At 45.0% G+C, this 20,174-nt stretch overlaps 1 protein-coding gene across 1 annotated transcript in view; it reads right to left on the bottom strand.

Annotated features, from left to right (window-relative positions):
• Positions 1–20,174, bottom strand: part of LOC147626591 (putative oxidoreductase At1g06690, chloroplastic) — a 67,255-nt gene that overhangs the window by 4,823 nt on the left and 42,258 nt on the right. The window contains exons 5-8 of the mRNA XM_086816650.1: positions 5,674–5,762; positions 5,455–5,534; positions 5,225–5,336; positions 4,913–5,032 (exon numbers count right to left, since the gene is read on the bottom strand). Coding sequence (XP_086672776.1) covers positions 4,913–5,032; positions 5,225–5,336; positions 5,455–5,534; positions 5,674–5,762 — 401 coding nt within the window. The remainder of the gene's footprint in view (positions 1–4,912; positions 5,033–5,224; positions 5,337–5,454; positions 5,535–5,673; positions 5,763–20,174) is intronic.

Here is a 20,174-nt window from a genome sequence, read left to right as displayed (position 1 = left end):
GTCTATGTTCTCATACATTTCAACCTGTAACGCATCAATGACATCAACAGTCATATCCTGAATTGTTCATCAATAGAAGTTATTTAGTGGGTAAAGAAGCCTCTTCAAGACACATATCAAAGTACAAGCCCAACCAAACCGGCGCATGATCAAAAAGGTTCAAAGAGTAATCAATCCATTTACGACACGGAAAAGTGTCAACATAATTTGCATGCAAGAGGTACCAACAATCCATCCAATCTTGCACAATAATCCGAATGCACATTATGGTGGAAAGTAAAACCTCTCTTATCAGGAGAAGTGGCTATCCATAAATCTCTCAATCCAAGATCAACCACGACATTTCTCAACGCTACTTCCTTAGAAGCAAGCATATGAGAATGACCCCAAGTATTGTCCCAAGGAGAAAGGGAGTTATTAAAATCCCCACAAATAAGAGAAGTGGACAACCAAGGAAACCAACTCATAAAATGCCACAAAAGAATTCGGCGGGTTGAAACTATAGGGGCATATACACAGCCAAACTCATAGAGCTCCCCATTGAGCATGTGCTACAAAGTAATGAGTCTGCCATCTGGATCATTATAAGCCACTGAAGGCTTTAAAATCTGCTTGATCAGCACAAAAACACCCAAAAAAAGAACTCCAGTAAGCGTAGTATATACAGTACCTATCAAAGAAACCTATCTTGCCAACAAATTCATCCTGGTTATGCTCTTGAAAAAACATCATATCAGGATGCATCTTATGTACATATTCCCAAACTAGTCTCCATTTATTAGGAGCCGTACACATCAAGAGAAGCCCTGGGCACATCTATAGCAGCTTTATCCTTAGCTGTTTTTTTTTTTGCACTGATACTTCTTGTGCTTGTTGAGGCCCTGGTTGGGGCTTTGCAACCCCCTTCCCCCTAGTCTGTATACCAATCATAGGTCCTACATGACCTATCTTAGATGGAGGGGCATTATCATTGACCAAAGTTGCCGGTGGCAAGGAATCAACAGGCGAGTGTAATTTGAGGGTAGGATAGTCATTTGCGAAGTGTCCAAATTTGTGACAGTGGAAACAAGCTCTTGCAAACGCGCCCCACTCAAAACATTTTTCTCCCATAAACACATCATCTACTTCCATACTTTTTAGATAACTCTACTGCAAATTGTGCCAGGTACGGAAGAGCATCACGGAAAATGATAGGAAGGCCAATGATAGGAAAGCGCCTGAAAGTGGTAGGAGTCCATAATAGCACATAATCCATCTGCTCACCAAAAAACAAAGGAGACTTTTCAAATAACTGCTGCTAAATAGCACCACTTCATAAAAACCACAGGCTACATAGTGGACAAGCGCTGTGTTTAACCATTGCCCAACATCTTCTGCAGAGGTCTGTCAGAATCGAGCATGCGGAAGTTTGAATACACGTAGAGAGAGAGAGAGAGAAGTTGACGCAGAGAGAGAGAGAGAGAGAGAGAGAGAGAGAGAGAGAGAGGGGTTGGCGAACAATGCTTGAACTTGATATTAGCAATGAATAGATGAAATAATACAATGGTGGGCATGGGTATTTATACCCTCATGATGGAAATGGCCGACTCATGTAGCATAAACTAAATAATAATTTATACCCTTTACTAAGCCTCGTTCCCACATGAGATACTATTTTTAACACCCTCTCTGTAGCTCATAGTGGGCATAGATGAAGAAACCAAGTCGATGCAGATGCAACCATGGACACCCTAGCGTGGCCTTTGCTAGGTACACCTCGGATAATGCACCAATCAACCTGTCTCCACAAGAAAATGCCATCTTGAGCTTTAGCTGCCACAATGAACCAGGAACTCATCCCATCCATAGTCTACTACCAATGAACTACGAACACATCACGTCCATAGATTTGTCCTCCGCGCTCTCTGCCGCCTTGTAGTGGCCACCTTCAACACCTTGCGCTGCCTGCACCTTGCTGTAGTGCTTGACTTCTGCCTTGTTACAGCCGCCAAGACACTCGCATTGCTGCTTGCTCTGTCTGCAAGGAAACGCAGCTGCCAATACTTGGCTGCCCTGCTTTGCCACCTGCAACAAAAAACGCGTGCTGCTTTTGGTGTGCAAGCTTGTGCCCCCCAGAAACGCAGCCTGGTGCTCACTTCCTTAGCCAGCCGCCTTGTTGCAGCCGCCAACACCTTCGCTATTGTGCTCTGACGCTGAAACGCTGCCGCCCTTTGAGGTCTTGTGTCACCTTCGAAGCATGTAGCATAGACACGCGAGCTGCCCTCTGTCTCTCTTTGCCACCACAGTGCTGCAGCAGCCACCTTCTCCAACTCCTCCGTGTGCCCAAGAATCAACGAGCACTCAGCTCTGATACCATGTCAGAATCGAGCATGCGGAACACGTAGAGAGAGAGAGAGAGAAGTTGACGCAGAGAGAGAGAGAGAGAGAGAGAGAGAGAGAGAGGTTGGCGAACAACGCTTGAACTTGATATTAGCAATGAATAGATGAAATAATACAATGGTGGGCATGGGTATTTATACCCTCATGATGGAAATGGCCGACTCATGTAGCATAAACTAAATAATAATTTATACCCTTTACTAAGCCTCGTTCCCACATGAGATACTACTTTTAACAAGGTCACCCAGCCTGGAAAGAAGAGAATCACAACTTGTTTGGAGAACTTCTTTACTTTGGGAAGAATTACATTCGTTAGGATAGTGCACTTTAGTGTGGGTTTCATAGTCACAGGAAACACCGTTCCCTGCATAGTTGTGGAAAACTCGGAAATGAAAACGGAAACGGATTTTTCTAGGGGAGGGAAATGGAAACGCCACATCAACAAGGGGGGGGGTGTCATATAACAATAAATTGAAACAATTAAACTTAGCATTCCAAAATCCAAACTCCACACACAAAACAAAAAGATTTCAGTCTATAGAATCTATACTCATAAAACATAGATTCTACAGCATGACCCTCAAAATTGAACATTTCTTGTTCCTCAAAGTCTTCTAACTCATCATGATCAGTTGGAAAATCTTCTTGGGCCTCTATAGGCTCGTTGTCAACATCCTCTGCCGCCTCGAGAACCTCTTGAACTGTAGCCCAACATACTCCCCTGCCTCGCTCCACATTTCACAAAGAACAGGTGCTGTTTTTTCGCGCATACCACATTTTCTGGATTTTATGTACTAAGCCTTGCCCCGGCATGATGCAAGGACACCCTTCAAAGAGTAGCTGCTCCAGCCATCTCCCATCAAAGATACCCCATAGATGTCCCATTTTCTTTCACATGAACTAAGGCATCATTAATGCTAGAGACCTCATCCTGCAAAAGTCTCTCATGCAATGCATTATATTTGGGTGCTTGATAAGTGGGCCCAAAGGCTGCAATTTCAGCCACCATCTCCTTGAAGAAAGGAGAGTGGGCCACTTTATAAGGGATACCACAAGCAAAAAAAAGCGGGCAACAGTTGCATCTACTTGTGCTTTTCTTTGAGGATGCCATCATGTATGAAGGGTGCTTTGTTTACCTTTTGTTTGGGATGGAGTACCATCAATGGTGGCGGAACATGCTCCAAACATGGCACTTGCACTCCCTCGACTCCCTGAGCTTTGGTTGTGACCATCAGCCTTAGTGGGAGGAGGTCCACTTGTTGCATTTTCTGGATATAGCTTGAGTATCGGCCGAAGAAGGTACACAGAGCTTCCGCCCATGTGACATGTGTATTAGGTGATCCTTGGGAGGAGTCCCTTACACACAGGCGGCTACACTGTTGTGGTGCCGCTAGACAATACCTAAGGTGTCCCACTAGGTGCCGGGAGGACAACTCGTTCTCCCTCTTCTAAAAGAGCTAGAACCAAATAATGGGGTGGTTTCTCCGACATCAACACCACGATTCTAATTCTACATTGTTAACTCATCTTGGGTGCCTAAACATTAATTGGATGGCAACTGTAAGCGTGAATCGTCTTCTTATCCCACCCTTGAATCTTGCCTAGACTTTGTCCATCCCCGACACAACCGGATTGGCCTAGGACCAACTTACTATTTGCTAATTTTGGTAATTAGTCTGATTGCAGCCAAAGTTGGTGATTGAAAAGATGAATGCTTGCTGACACATCAACCATTGACCATCTCGACCATTGCCAATCACAGCTTAAAATTTAGAAAGTCCGTATTACAAAAAGTACTAGCTCACATTAGGAAGGCTGGCCACACTCCAAAAACTTCCCCTAAGACCCATACTGCACCTCACAATGCTAGCTCAAGCTCTTAGACATGTATACTTTATTGCATCATACATTAGCTCCATATCTGGTATTCCTTTCTCCTCCTCTGCTATATCACAGATGCCAGGTTACAGAAAGATAGGTGGATGGCCACTTGAGCTCCCAATCCTCTTTCTCCAATAGTACTTTGTTGAATTGAATGTAGAGGACCTTCAAGTACTCCTGTGACTTTCCATGGATTCCATAAAAATAGGCCACAAAAAACACATTATTTTTAGGTGATATGCACGTTGACTCAAAATGTGGCGTGATGCAGAGGACCTTCACGTACTCCTGTAACTTTCCATGCATTCTATAAAAATAGGCCACAAAAAACACATTAATTTAAGGTGATACGCACTTTGACTCAAAATGTGGCGTGATTCAATCCATCTAACCATATTGGCCTTTGACCGTCTTTGACTCGATTAACAAGGCTTTCAAATTTTTTCAAATGCAAGTCCTATGACAACACGGAATTCGATGCCACGTCATCAATCTTGGGTTAAGGCAACTCCACGTTTAAGAGGCTGTTTCCAATGTAACAATATGTTCTTTCGTGCTAAGTCTTTTAAGTTTCCACTCACAACCCATGTTAAAAGCTATGTTCCCATTCAACTGATGAAACTTAGCAAGCATAGCTCAGCATAAAAATTACCTGATTAAGCACATACTTCACTGCAACAGCAGGGATGGAAACCCCATGCTTCAGTGATACTTTCTTCAGAGTTCTCAAGAGCTCTTGAAAGAGACTCCACCCTCCCCAAGCATCAACCATCTGATAAAGTAGGCATTCACAAAAAGACCAAGTCATTAACAATTACCCATGCAAACAAGCTATGTTACATTGTACTCAAACAAAGTTACCAGTCTAGCAAAAGACCTAAAGCAACCACAAATTTGTGTTTTCTAATAAAATGGATGCCTACTAGAGAGGGATCACAGTAACTTATATGCATGCAGTTCTAACCTGTTTGTATTTGTTTAGAGACGGAGTATTCAAACTAGGTCCAGAAAATGGAACAGATATGTTGGCGTCCAAAAACTTCTCTGAAAGCAAACCACCCATCACAGTTCCATACCTGCTCCCAAAAGGTCAGCCGTATTACCTCTTTAGAGTATGGTATCCAATATCCACTTAATGTACTGTAGACAGACCCAAACAATCTCTTAGCTTAAGGTGAGGGGTAAACTGCATACGTTATCAGTTTGATTCCAGTCAACTGGCAAAGCTGTGCCATCCTCTTTTGTGGACGTGTGTCCACAACTGAATACTGTACCTGAACACAAATAGTTAAAACTTTTTAAAAAAAAATATGTGGCATTGTAGAACTCACAAAGATAAAAAGATCAAATCAACAAAGAAATAAAAAAATAAAATCAACACAACTTAATGTCCAAGAAAGTAGCTAAACCCACTTGATTGCTAACGATAGGTATCTCATTTTCCAGTATAATTTGCAATCGTTTGGTATCAAAATTGGTCAGAGCCAAGGTTTTGATCTTCCCTGCACACACAGCCATATTAACATTTGAATTTGACTTTAAAGCATAATAGAGGCACTCTGTTGCACAAGTGTTCAGCAAAGTTGTGCAAGCCATGTGTGATCATGTTTAGAGTGGCTCATGAGAGGAGCAATGTAGAAAACAATTTATGGATGGATTAAGGATAATGCAGCCTAGGCCATTTCTTCAGTAGCAGTGGTATATCTTACATTGGAGAAACAATTCACATTTTAGTGAGATAGTTTCTCTTGCCCATTTGGAAATTCAAATTGAGTGTAAAGAGAGAAACAAACAATTTTTGGTGAATCAAAGAAAAAGTACTCTTTGTCATACCAACTGTGGTGGAGCAAAGAACCTTGGAGTGGTGGGTGGTTGGTTGGGAAGATCTCGGCTGATTTATGGAGAATATTTGTAAGTTGCGAGGTGATGTGGGAACATAGTCACAAGAAACATTTCAAGGTTTTTTTCATTTCGATGTTTTTTAGGAAGGTTTCGTACCTTGGCTAAAGTACCGCGAGGTTTCGAAAAATCAATAATTTCATAAAGTATAAATACTTAGAGAACTTATAGTAGCCATCTAAAAACATAGTGTAATGATGAAAAAAATGGTGTCTTCTCACACATCTCCGGGAACCATCTTTATTTTGGTGAGGCATTATGGCAATTTTGCTTGATTAGATGCCACAAGTGGTTCAATCAAGGACTCTCAAGAAATTAAAGAAGAGAAGGTAGAAATTGGGAAAGATTTGAGACATTGAAGGATGGTTTACGAAGAAAGGGGGAAAGAAGAGAGGAGAAGAAGAGAAAAGAAGAAGCAAAGCAAGGGAGAAGAAGAGGAGAGCAGAAGAGAAAGGAAGAAGAAGAAGAGAGAAGAAGAAGAGAGAAGAAGAAAATGAAGGAAGGAGGACTAGATGTGAAAGTAGTAGAAGATGGAAAAGGAAAGGAGGGAGGCAAGAGAAGAAGGAAGGTGATGAGGAGGATATGGAAGAAAAACAAAAATAAAAAACTCACAGAAAAATCGGGGAGAAAAAAAAAACAAAACTTGAAATTTAGGCGAAACTTCCGTACTAGAGAGGTTTCAAGGTTTTTTAAAAATATTTCGGAGTTTCGAGGTTTTGAAAGCTAGAAACGGGTTTTTTTGTTACTATGTGTGGGATAAGGGGGCTGAGAGATCTACATTTGCGAGGCGATAGTAAAGGTTGGAGCCATAAACCACATTTGCATCAAATGGACTTTGATGTAGTGACTGATGGGTTTAGGATAGGGCTTCTTTGCGAAGGAGCCGGCTATGGAGAAGGTTAGGCAAACATGATCAGCCCCCAGTTTGGGTGGGATGTGAAAGGTGAGGATATCTAGTATCAAACCTAGTGGCCATTAAATAATTGACAGTACTCGATCCGTCTTTGTGTGGAAAGCAAGTTAGTCCCCCAAGGGATGGCCATCTAGTGAGACCGTTGTAAATGATGAGGTGACATGCTGGCCCAGCTTCAAAAAGAATCTCCCATAAGCTTTAATGGCCCCGTCATCCATAGAACACCTCCAATACCCCGTCTCCTCTTTGACCAAGTCCTGTAAGATGATGTGGTCCCGCTCAAAGTCAAAGAGGCTAACTTGTGCATTCCCTATCCTGGCATTGAAGTCCCGCACAAGTAGTACCTCCCCTTGAGTTGCAAACTCCTGGATCTTTGTGTACAATGCTAGTATGGTGATTGGCCATATGTAGGAGAACAGCTCGAGGTGTTTGGAGGAAAATAACGCACTACTATGTAAATCTCCCTATGGAGTCTTTGCCACATGTATCTAGCCTCCTCATCCCTTTGGACCACAGATAGTATGGTCCAGAGGTGTGATAGGAATAGTACTCCTACTCTCCCAGATCCTCTAACTCCTCCACATGTCCGTGTCTCCCCTCCATAGGAGGATTCCCATACATACCCTACTATATCTCGTAGTCTCCTCTCTAGGCTCTAGTGTCTCTATGTAGAAGATGACATCCCTATTGAGCTATGGCAGATACAACTAGAGAGAGAGAGAGAGAGAGAGAAAGAAAGAAAGAAAGATTTTATTAACGTCTTCCAAAAGACCGAACTCGGCCTATGAGACAAATCGGAGTACCTGTATGGGGTATCCTCTGTCATCCCAACAAAATGAAAAAGTACTGAATAAAAAAGCTGAATCTGGGTGTGCAGGGGATGGAGCTCTATTACTAGGAGAATGCAAAGCTATATGCATGGAGTATACAATCGTGATATGCAACCTAGCTAGCTCCATCCTGTACCATATTGGGGGTATAAAATGGTATACATCAGTGAAGGGGGTGTCCACAGCTCCCTGAAGAACATGCCTGGGTGTGCTCTGAAGCAAGCCAGTCGCTCCGCACCCTCTCTGTGAAACTGAGCTCTGATCTCTGTCATCTCTCTCTGGTATAGGCGTGGTGTCCGAAAGCCAGGTGTCCTCTGTCTCCTGCGGGCTCTAAGTGTCTCTGCTCTCTGGAGAGTAATTCCCTGCCGTGTAGGGGCTGGGAGGGGTATGGATCTCTGAAAAAATGTAGTAATCTGTGTCTGTCGCCCCCCCTCTGGAGCTGTCTGAGCCTGTAATAATGTCTCTCTGTGGCGCTGTATGTCTAGAATGTATCTCCCCAGTATGCGCTGGTCTGCTGTCTCAAAGATCTGGCGTAGGGAATGTGGCTCTCTGAATAAACTGGGATATCTCTCTCTGATGGCTGTATATGCTCTGCATCTGCATACATAATGCTCCTCACTCTCCACCTCCTCTCTGCACAATCTGCATACCCTCTCCTCTCGGGGGATCCGTGCTGCTCTGCCAGTCTCAATCTCCAATCGGTGTGATGAAACTCTGAGCTGACCAATAGCCACTCGGGAGCCGTGTGGTAAAAAGCCCTCCATGTATCTAGGCCTCTCTATAAATCCATCATCAGTGATACTCATGAAGTGATCTCTGTAGTATAGCATCTTCGGTGGAAGAGGCTGTGTAGGCGATACCCATGTCTCTCGTGTATAGAGCTGCCATAGATCCTGTCTCAATACTCTGTTCCTCTCACTATGAGAGAGACGGATATGTGGTGCATCCCTGTCATACTGGAATGGTGGTAGATGATCCATGTCTAGGCCATGCTGTGAGAACCAATGTGTGACCTATGCATACCATGATCCTCTGTCTCCTGCCTCAGCCAACTGTCTAGATGCCTGAAAAGCTTTGTATGATAAGCTGTCCTGTGGCATCTCTCTGAATCTGTCTAGCAGGCATATAGTCTGAAATATGGCCTCTACCATCATAGGAGGCGCAGCAAACTCTGCTCGGATAATGTCATGAGGTACTGACGGTTTGCTGCGTATCATGTGTGCCATCATGAGGGCCTGTGGTCTCTCTATCTGTGTCCACCAATGGGTAGCAAGGCCTGGCGCCCATACTGCTGCTCCATACATCAATGCCGGTGTGACTAATGTATCAAATAGCCACCCCTTCGTCCGGGGCGCCTGAAAATGCGCCTGGTGGCACTGTCTCTCTAGCATAGCCAATGCTGCATATCCCCGTGTCAATCTAGCTCTGGCTGCTGAACCCATGGTAAAGCGTGTGGCTGCTGCAGAGAAGGTAACCCCTAGGTACACGTATGATGTCACCACCTCCACCTGGCATCCTGTGAGAGTGAATGTCAGCTGACTCCTGCCCTGTCTCGATGTATGAAAGACCATAACCTTGGTTTTCCCAAGGTTCACAGTAAGACCCCTCTGTGTGCAGAAATCATCGAGTGCATGTAGATGCTGCTGTAGACCACTTGGGGACTCAGACACTAATACAATATCATCAATAGAGCATAATATGTATTGAGGTACCTGCTAAATCAACTCCATCTCCGCCTCCCCGTGTAATGAAGTCAGCCACCTCATCAATGTATAACCCAAATAGCGTGGGGGAAAGTGGGCATCCTTGCTTCACACCAATGGTGCTAGCAATAGTCTCACATACCTCCTGGACATCTGACTCGCCCAAAAACCTCCTCATATAATGCATAGATGCCCCATGTCATATCTGCTGGTATGCCAAGAGACTGCAGGCGCTGAAAGAGCCTCTCTCGTGGTACTGTGTCAAATGCCTTGCGGAAATCCACAAAGCAGCAATAGAGCTTTCTCTTCCTCACTCTGACCTGATCAATCATACATCTCAAAGTGAATACATGGTCAGTGGTAGAGAAAGCTCTCCTGAAGCCTGCCTGCCCTGATGAGCGTAAACCTGCTCGCTCAGCATATAAGCTAAGCTCTTGCTCCAGCACTGCACCATAGAGTTTGGCCAGCACGTGGCCAACCATAACCGTCCTGTAGAGTTGCTCGGATCGAGCATATCCCCTGTTTTGTGAATCGGCACAATGGTGTGCATCGTCCACTCCACAGGCAAACCCTCTGCTAGTGCCCTGTTAAACAGGTGTGCAAGAAAAGGAGCTAAAGAATCTACTGGCCTGCAGGCCCATATGGTCGGCGGCCCGTCCATGCTGTAGGCGGCGGATAGCTTCCTGTACCATCGAGTGGGTAAAGAAGCTAGCTGTGGTAGGTCGGGGCTCCTGTGGCTGAGGTATAGGTGGCTGCTGTGGAGCATGGTATAGACCCTCTGCATATGTGTGCCATGTCTGTGGGTCTGCAATAGGTGTCGGGGTCCGGGGCTCTCTGAAGTGCCGCCATGAGACAGGGCTATCTCTACTCATGAAGAAATGAAAGATCTCTAGCTCCTGTATCTCTGCGAAGGCCCGCCTTTTGCGGCGAGTAAGTCTCCTCATCTCTCTCCTCGACTCCTGCTCTGTGATAGCTCCCAAGGCTCTCTGTATGCGGAGTCGTGAGTATAGGGCTCTGCACTCGTCATCACACCATCTGTTCTGGGGCATAGTCCCAGGTCTCGCAGGCTCTCCTGAGTGTACACGATGTGGGAAGCTCTGTAATGCAGCCGTGTGTAGGAGTGATGCGAGCTGGGCTGTAATGGTATCCATAGATGCCAGGGGATCCATGAGTAGGAGCCCATCCTCTACTCTGCCAGTGTATATGTCTGCCATGTCATGTGTGAAGTAGATGGTAGTGTGTGGCGTCGGTATGTGGGGGGCTGGTGATACTGGTGATCCGGCTAGTGAAAATGCCAAGTATGTATGATCTGCCCCAATAGGACGAGGTGGAATGGAGAATGAGGTGACAAGCTGTGATGCCTCCAAAGACCCCATAATGTAGTCTACCACCGTGCCTCCGGTCCGTGTATGACCCCCATGTGGGAAGCATGTCAGCCCTCCTGATCCCGGCCACTGTAGCATCCCGTTATAAATAACGAGACGATGCCTCGCTCCCAACTCTAGTAAGTGGTCCCCATAATGTCCTCTGTCTGGTCCAGTGTCCTCTGATGCCCGACTAGCCCCTATCTCCTCTGGATCCACAGGGTAGAGGATCTCCATGTCATCATAGTCATACACCTCACACTGTCTGCTCTGTGTGTGGGCATTGAAGTCGCCCGTAAGAAATACTTCCCCTAGTGTAGAATAATGCATAATCTCCTCTAACAGACAAGTGTATGGCGAGGCTCCTATCTCCTCCTCCTGTGGCATGTCCTCTGTAATGGCATAGGAGGATCCTGATGGAGAAAAGTAACATAGAGCTATGTATATAATCCTGTCCTGTGAGAGCTGTAAGCTGATCCACATGTATCTGGCCTCTCGATCCTGTGCTACCACTCTCAGTCTCCCCTGTAGCTCCCGTCTGAATAGGACTGCTACTCCCCCCAACCCTCTCGAGGTACCCTGGCGTGTGGTCCTCCTGTATGCTGACTCCCACTGGAATCCCTCTACTCGAGGTAGCCCTCTCTCTGGGCTCTGATGTGTCTCTGTCAGACGTATGATGTCTCTCCCCACCATAACATGCTCCAGTCGTCCAGGCTGCACCCATAGAGAGAGAGAGAGAGAGAGAGAGAGAGAGAGAGAGAGAGAGATGGCGAGCTGTGAAGAGAAAGAAGGATAGCACAAATCAATGATTATGATTTTATTGATTTGTTAATCACCAAGTACAATGTCTTTTTGTAGATTTACAATCTTATCTTTTGACCCAAACGAATCACACTCACAAACACACATATGACACATGTCACAGTTATCTTAGCTAGATATAAGGAGGTGTTCACACCTAAGCAAGTGTGATATAAGGAGGTGTTCACACCTAAGCAAGTGTTCACACACACATACATATGAATAAGTTTACACGTACATACTAAAACCCTTTTAGGCGCTATTCACACACAGATACAGATGGGATGGACACACATATAAAGACTCCGAATACCTAACAATCCCCCTTTTGGAGTAAAGGAGGTAAGATCCAACACAAAAGAAAGACACTACCTTCTAACCCCATCATGCTATGTCGTACCCAACTCATCATGCACACCTCCAATGTCATGGTAGCCCCTTAATCAAATAATTAGCACTTTAGTCACTCGCATGGCTCCTAACTAGGATAAGGATAACACAAAGCCTCTGATAGCTAAAGGCACACATACAGACATAAGTACAATTAGATTTTAGGGAGAATACCTAGAGCTGAGAACCCTCACTGACTCTTACATACATAGAAGTAGCTAGAATGCCCAGTCATAGTCTTCCTCATTGAGAGAGACTTAGGCTGTTACAATAGCGGCTATTTCTTTATCTTCAACTAACCCCTCTTCATCATCTACTATGAGGTTAGCATGGTGCTTTTCTTACTCTTTTTTCAACTTCTTGAAGCAGGTTGACTCCTTGTGCCCCATCCTTTTGCAGTATCTGCACTAAATCTTCTTGTTATTCTTCCAATTATGTGCTCCCACAAAGACTTTGTCGTAGTCAATATTGTTGTTGGCTTGTTGATCTTCTTTGTTTCTCTTATCCTTCGCAAGGAGCAAGGCCATTAGATCTTCAAACTTTGTAGCTTCTACATGCACGATCTCCAAGGTTTGCTCAAACCGTGTTATTCCCCGCATGCTCTTGATTAGCACAACCACTTTGTCTTCGTGCTCAGGTTCACATTTGAGGCTAACAAGGTGTGTTGGGCTATTGGCTTGAACTTGCCCAAATGGTCACTCAACTCTTCATTGTCATTCACTTTCAAATCATAAAATTTGAAATACAAACAGACTTTAGAGTTTGTGATTTTGTTGCCGAAAATACCTTCCAGTTTAGCCCGAATTTGCATTGTCGTAGACTTGAAATCAACATGATGCATCGAGGCCTCTGATTGCAAACTTGGGCCGTTGCCACTCGGGTCTCAGACTAGCGACAGCGCGACTTCTAGACTCACTAGTGCATCATATTGATTTTCAATCTATAGCAAAGCAAATTTGGGCCAAACTGAAAAGTATTTCAACTAAGAAAATCACAACCTCTAAAGTCCTTTTTAAACTCAAATTTTATGATCTGAAAATGAATGAGAATTGAGAGTTGAGTCACTATTTAGCCAAGTTCAGATCAATAGTCCAACAGCTTGCTAGCCTCAACTATGAACCAGAGGACGAAGACAAAGTGAATGTGCTCATCGAGAGTATGCGAGGAATACCACTGTCGAAGCAAACCTTGGAGATTCTGCGTATAACAACTACAAAGTTTGAAGATCTATTGGCCTTGCTCCTTGAAAAGGATAGGAAAAACAAAGAAGATCAACAAGCCAGCAATAGTATTGACTACAAAATTAGAAGAATAATAAGAAGATTCCGTGCAGATACTACAAAAGGATGGGGCACAAGAAGTCAACCTGCTTCAAGAAGCTGAAAAAAGAGCAAGAAAAGACATGCTAATCTCATAACAGATAAGGAGGAGGTGCCAGTTAAAGATGAAGAAATAACCACTGTAACAGCCCAAGTCTCCCTCAATGATGAAGACTATGATTGGACATTCTAGCTCTTCTTTTTGAAAAGGGTAGAACCTTTACTAAGGTTTTAAATCAAAGTAAGACTTATTCTGTAATGAATTTTTCTCCCCTTTTTTTAATAACAGATCAACAAAACGTAAAAAGGACTTTTACTCTTTGTTTTTAACAAAAACTAACTAAATGTTGAACTGTAAAGGGCCTTAGTCGTGGCAGCCTTCCGAAAAAATGAAACGATGCAAGGAAACTCCGTTTCGAAAAATTTAACGTCACCCATTTTCTATGAGATTTTTGTGACGTGGCATTCCCTGCCGTTTAAGTCCATTTCTTTCATGGGCAACCTTAGGAACGGCGTTACACCTTTTCCAACCCTTGTTCCCTCTATTTCCTGTGACTATGATCCACATGTCAGTCTCTTGGACTTTGAGCGAGACATCATCATCTTACAAGACTTGGACATTGAGGAGATGCAGTATCAAAGGTGTCTATGGATGTTGGGGCCATTAAAGCTTATGGGACATTCTTTTTGGAGATGGGAATAGCACATCGCCTCATCATTTACAATAGTCTCACTAGGCTGAAACCGGCCTTCAGAAATCTGACGGGCGGTGGAAAAACCACTCGCACACAAAACACTTCATCACCCATGAGAACCTGAAAAAGGAAAACAAACAGGGGAGCTAGAATGCTCCTGCAAATAGTACAAGGACACCGATTGGCCCCAAAACGCAGTGGCGCCCCTTGCGGTATTTCTTTACTTGATCAAAAATGAGTACATAGTACAACTTGTCGAATCCTTTACCAATAGGATCCCTTTTAGCTTTTCACCCAGGACTTTTCCCAATAAGAACTCTCGCTTAGTACATCAAAGCATTCTATAGAGAAGGCACACCTGTACGACACCTCCCTGCTTAAAAAGGTCTTCTCCATCTCAACTATGGATCTCACGAACCCTTTCCCAGACAGCAAAACAATAGGGCTGTACCAAACCATATGTCCTTCCTATAGTCACAGCTTGCATGTAACCTCGAGAAAAACTAAAACCTGTTCACATGAATCCAAAGACATGCTTTCCTCATGAAACCAAAGACCTGTATCTGATAAACCATAGACCTGTATCCCATAAACCATAGGCCTGTTTCCTCGATACACCAAAGTCTTGTTTCTTCACGAAAGACCAATGTCATGTTTCCATGACAGATAAATCCACATGTGCACCATCAATCACGATGCCAAAATCTCAGAGAGAGAAAGATAGAGGATGTGTCAAGCAATCCCTGAATACACATAGGTCCAAGTCGAAGAGCAACACACATCTCTTCCAAGAACATCATCCTGTGCATATGTAGCTTGATCCTCTGTATCCCAATCTTGTAAACAAGGCCTGCACCCCATGGTCTAAAATAGTAGTACGGTCGTACAATAACAGCAGGAGCATCAACAGTAGCCCTGCTCGCCCGTACAATCCACACAAAGCCGCCACAACAGTAGCTGAGAGCAATAGTACCTCCTCCAACAACCCATGCGCACGCACAAGCGCCCACCTACACATATACTCACCTGCAAGTGTGCGTCCACACACATAGGGAAGGGGGCAAGCCCTTGATGTCTCCAAAACATAGCCTCAGGAGACCTATAAAGTTCTCCGCCCGAGGAATCCTGCTCAGCCACACGTATCTGCATGTAGCGCCTGGATGCGAATCCTGCTCCTAGCCCACGTGTAGTCCAAACCTATATTTCTCTTCAGTCCAGCTAGTCGCCAAGAGGGAGATAGGGAGTAAAAAGGGCCTACTGTTCAGCCCCTGAGCATCGCCTGCAAACTGCCCAATCAGCGTGCTGTTCACCTGGAGGGCGCCACCTGCCAGCTGCCCGCTGGCTTACTGTCGACTCTGCCCCTCTGTCCAGCCTAAGGGCAGTCCAGCCAATTTCCCCCACAGTCCGACTGTCACGAGAGAGAAAGAGAGAGAGAGAGTAAGCATCTGTTCGCCTGTATATTTATACTGCAGGACCGACCGCCAGCCAAGGAGAAGCGTCACTCCACCACACGACTCCTGCAGCCCAGCCCACACTGCCGAAGGTTGCACGCTTGACGCCCGCCTGGCCACTTCCACAAACGCAGCCCGCCTGGCGCCCGCCTTGTTGCTTCCATACATGCAGGCTGCCTGGCGCCCATCCCCTGCACCAAACCTGTGAGCATCGCCCAGCCTGCATCAGCGCCGCCATCTATGGTCATCGCGTTGTCCACCACCTGCAGCAACGTTGGCCATGGCCGAAGGAAAACGACGATCCCTGTTCTCTCTCTGTCCAGTGCTGTCCGCGATGAGGTTCTTCGTGTAGTTTGTGCTCTATGGCGACCAACCATGCGCTCGCATACACCACACGACACCTGCCCCCTTGGACTTTGCCACCCTTCGCTTAAATAACCAGGATGTGAATCGTTTTCTCCAAAACGCCAAAAGCGATTTAGCAAAAACGCATCATCCAAATAATAATTATTTTTAAGCCTTCCAAGGTTATTAAACCTCATAACTTTAAAATCCCTTTTGTCCCCTTTCACACTTGGGCTGGCCACCATATGAGTTTTTCTTTTCACATTCAACTGATGCCTGTCCACACTGCGCGTCCCGTGCCCGTTCCCACCTGCTTGTTGTCCAGAGGGAAAAACACAGGATCGTAACAATGGCCACCCTCCGAGGGACTGACTTGCTTTCCACACAGAGGCGGATCGAGTACCGTTACTTATTTAATGGGCACACTAGGTTTGATACCAAATATCCTCACCTTTCACATCCCACCCAAACTCGAGGGCTGATCATGTTTGCCTAACCTTCTCTATAGACGGCTCCTTCCCAACGAAGCCCTACCCTAAACCCATCAGTCACTATACCAAAGTCCATTTTGATCATGATGCAAATGTGGTTTATGGCTCCAACCTTTACCATCGCCTCTCAAACGTAGACCTCTCAGCCCCCCTTATCCCACATCACCTCACAACTTACAGATATTCTCCATGAATCAGCTCAAATCTCCTTCCCAATCCCATGCTAGGTTACAGAGAAGCAAGCCCACCAGATGTCACAACGCCTCACGCATGGTAATAAGAAGAGGAGGTTTCTCATCGAGAATGCGGAATCACTTTACTGTTGTCTTTTGAGCTCAAATGCCAAGTTGGGATGGGATGTTTTGAGAGAACGTAGGCTGCCTACACCCATCGAAGACCCCATGATATAGCAGCAACACACACAAAAGCTTTACCACAACCCAAACCCCATTTTTATTGCCACCCCATAGCCTCCCCACCCCATCTCATCTGGCCTCTTTATTCGGAGTGTACCACCCCAAATTGTGGACATAGAGAGCTGATGGGGAGAAACCTGTAATTAGGGTTTAGAGATCATTCATGGGAGACATACACAGAGAAGCAAGGGAGAGAGAGAGTTGTGGGGATAAGTCAACTCATGAAAAGCATGAGTGTGTGACTCCCCTATCACACATGTATATTGCACTAGTCCACATAGTGCACTTAGTACATTAAAAGTACTAAGTGTACTATGTACTATAACTTATGGGCTTGTACACACTATAAGGGTGGGCATAACGCCTTTACCCCAACAACCTCCCACTTAAAGGCAAAGTGCCCTTAAGTAAAGGAAAAGAAAAAATCAGCATGTACATGATAATATACAAGGCCAAATCAAGGCTGAAACTGGCCTCATCCAATGCCCATCAAGTGTCTGCAATGAGCAAACCGCTCCGGAGGCAAACTCTTCGTCAACAGATCAGCCGGGTTGTCATCCGTGTGAATCTTAACAAGCTGAATTTGCTTGTTCTCTATCACCTCTCTGATGAAGTGATACTTCACATCCACATGCTTCGTCTTTGCATGAAAGACAGGGTTCTTTGCCAACTGGATGGCACTCTGACTGTCACAATGCAACAATGGAATATCCCCTGTATAACCCAAATCAACCACTAACCGAGATAGCCATAATGCCTCCTTGCAAGCCTCTGTGGCTGCAATATACTCGGCCTCTGTAGTAGATAAGGCTGTGCACTTCTGCATCCTGGATATCCATGACACAGCACCTCCTGTGAATGTAAATACATAACCGGTAGTAGACTTCCGGTTATCTGGATGACCGGCATAATCCGAATCCGTGTAACCATGCACTAATGCATCCTGTTTGCCAAAGCAAATGCACAAATCCTGTGTGCCCTTCAGGTATCTCATGACACCTTTCACTGCTTCCCAATGCTTCTTGCCAGGGTTGGCCATGTATCTAGAAACCACTCCCACTGCAAATGCAATGTCCGGCCTAGTAGCAACCATGGCATACATGAGACTGCCACAAGCTGAAGCATACGGAATCTTGGCCATATCAGCCCTGTCACTATCTGACTGTGGGCTGTCCATAGCACTGAGTTTCACATATGGAGGCAAAGGAGTACTAGCTTTCTTCCCCCCATCCATATTGAACCTCTGCAAGACTTTGCCAATGTATTCCTTCTGAGACAAATACAACACATGCTGATTTCTGTCCCGAAGTATCCGCATACCCAAGATGTGATTTGCATCACCCAAATCCTTCATATCAAAGGTTTGATGCAGCCTCTGCTTCAAGGCATCTATCTCTTTACGAGATTTTCCGGCAATCAACATATCATCAACATACAAAATGAGAATCAAGAGACTGCCATCCAAAGCTTTCTTGGTGTACAAGCAGTGATCTATGTCACTTCTCCTGAATTTCTGTGATTTCATGAATGTATCAAATTTATGATACCATTCTCTTGGTGCCTGTTTGAGCCCATAAAGACTCTTTTTCAGCTTGCATACAAGCTTCTCCTTTCCACTTACTGCATAACCCTCTGGTTGCTGCATATATATCTCCTCATGGAGATCACCGTGAAGAAAAGCAGTCTTCACATCCATCTGAATCAAGTCCAGATCATCATGTGCAACCAAAGCCAACACAGCTCTAAGTGTGGTCATTTTGACCACTGGAGAGAAGATCTCATCAAAGTCCACACCATATTCCTGCTTGAAGCCCTTAGCCACTAACCTGGCTTTGTATCTTGGCTTTGCATCTGATGCAACTTTGAGCCTGTATACCCACTTACATGGCAAAACCTTCTTGCCTGCAGGCAAATGCACCAACTTCCATGTTCCATTTTTATGCAGAGAATCCATCTCTGACTTCATGGCACGCTCCCATAGAGCCTTGTCTGCCCTCTGTAAAGCCTCTTTATAACATGAGGGCTCCCCACAGTCAGTTAGCATCAAGTAGTCAACCCCTGGAACAAACCTGTCAGGGGCTCTGGAGGGTCTAGTGGACCTCCGTACCCAATGACCATCATTTGCAGGTTGCTGTCCAGCCTGCATATCACCCATTGGTGGCTCCTGTTCCATGCCATAAGGCTGAAAAATCATGCCCGGTATGTCCTCCAACTGTGGTATATCCATAGGGATATCTTCCGCCATATCTGGCTGTCCATTTGGACCATTTTCAGCACCATTTAAGGGCTGGTTTTCCTGCTGTAATGGCTGATTTACAGCCCTTTGTTGTTGTCCATGATGTCCATCGTCATCAAAGATGACTCTGCCAGGCTCCTGTTGCCTTGCAGGCTCTTTATACATGCATGTTTCATCAAAAATGACATCATTGCTGCGTATGATCTTTGTATTTATGGGATCCCAAAGTCTATACCCCATTTCACCTCTGTCACCATATCCTAGGAATATGCATTTATGAGACTTAGGATCAAGTTTGGTGCGCATTTCCCTGCGTATGTGCACGTACGCAACGCAACCAAACACTCTCAAGTGCTTGTATGACGGAGGCTTCCCTGTCCATACTTCTTCTGGCACTTTTCCACCAAGCCTCGTGTTAGGTGACCTATTTATAAGGTGAACGGCTGTCATAACAGCTTCAGCCCAAAAACCATGAGGTAATGCAGCATGTGACAACATAGAACGGACCTTCTCCTGTATGGTCCTGTTCATCCTCTCTGCTGTCCCGTTTTGTGGAGGATCATAAGGAGTAGAAAGCTCCCTCTTGATGCCTTTAGCATCACAAAAGTCCTGAAACTGTTTGGACATATACTCTCCACCATTGTCGGAACGCAAAGCCTTCAGTGTTTTGCCAGTTTGATTCTCAACAAGAGCAACAAACTTCTGAAACACTGAGAATGTATCACTCTTCAAGCGAAGAGGATAGACCCACACCTTGCGTGTGGCATCATCAATAAAAGACACAAAATATTTTGCCCCTCCCAAAGAAAGCTGAGGCATCTCACATACATCTGTATGCACAAGCTCTAACTGAGCATCTTTCTGTCCAAGAGCTTTCTTGTGGGGGCACTGTAGTTGCCTACCATAAATACAATGCTCACAAAACTGAAAACTTGAAAACTTTAGAGAAGGCAAGTAACCCAAACGAGACAATTGCTCCATTCCTTTGACACTCATGTGTCCCAACCGGCTATGCCACATAGAAATTTCCGGCAGCTCGGTTGCATTTACATTAGCATGGT

Source organism: Cibotium barometz, chromosome 22 (genome assembly GCF_041138505.1).
Source record: "Cibotium barometz isolate CiBa-2024 chromosome 22, ASM4113850v1, whole genome shotgun sequence".
Classification (NCBI taxonomy): domain Eukaryota; kingdom Viridiplantae; phylum Streptophyta; class Polypodiopsida; order Cyatheales; family Cibotiaceae; genus Cibotium; species Cibotium barometz.
Note: the sequence above shows the minus strand (reverse complement) of the source record. Positions and strands in the feature narration are given on the sequence as shown.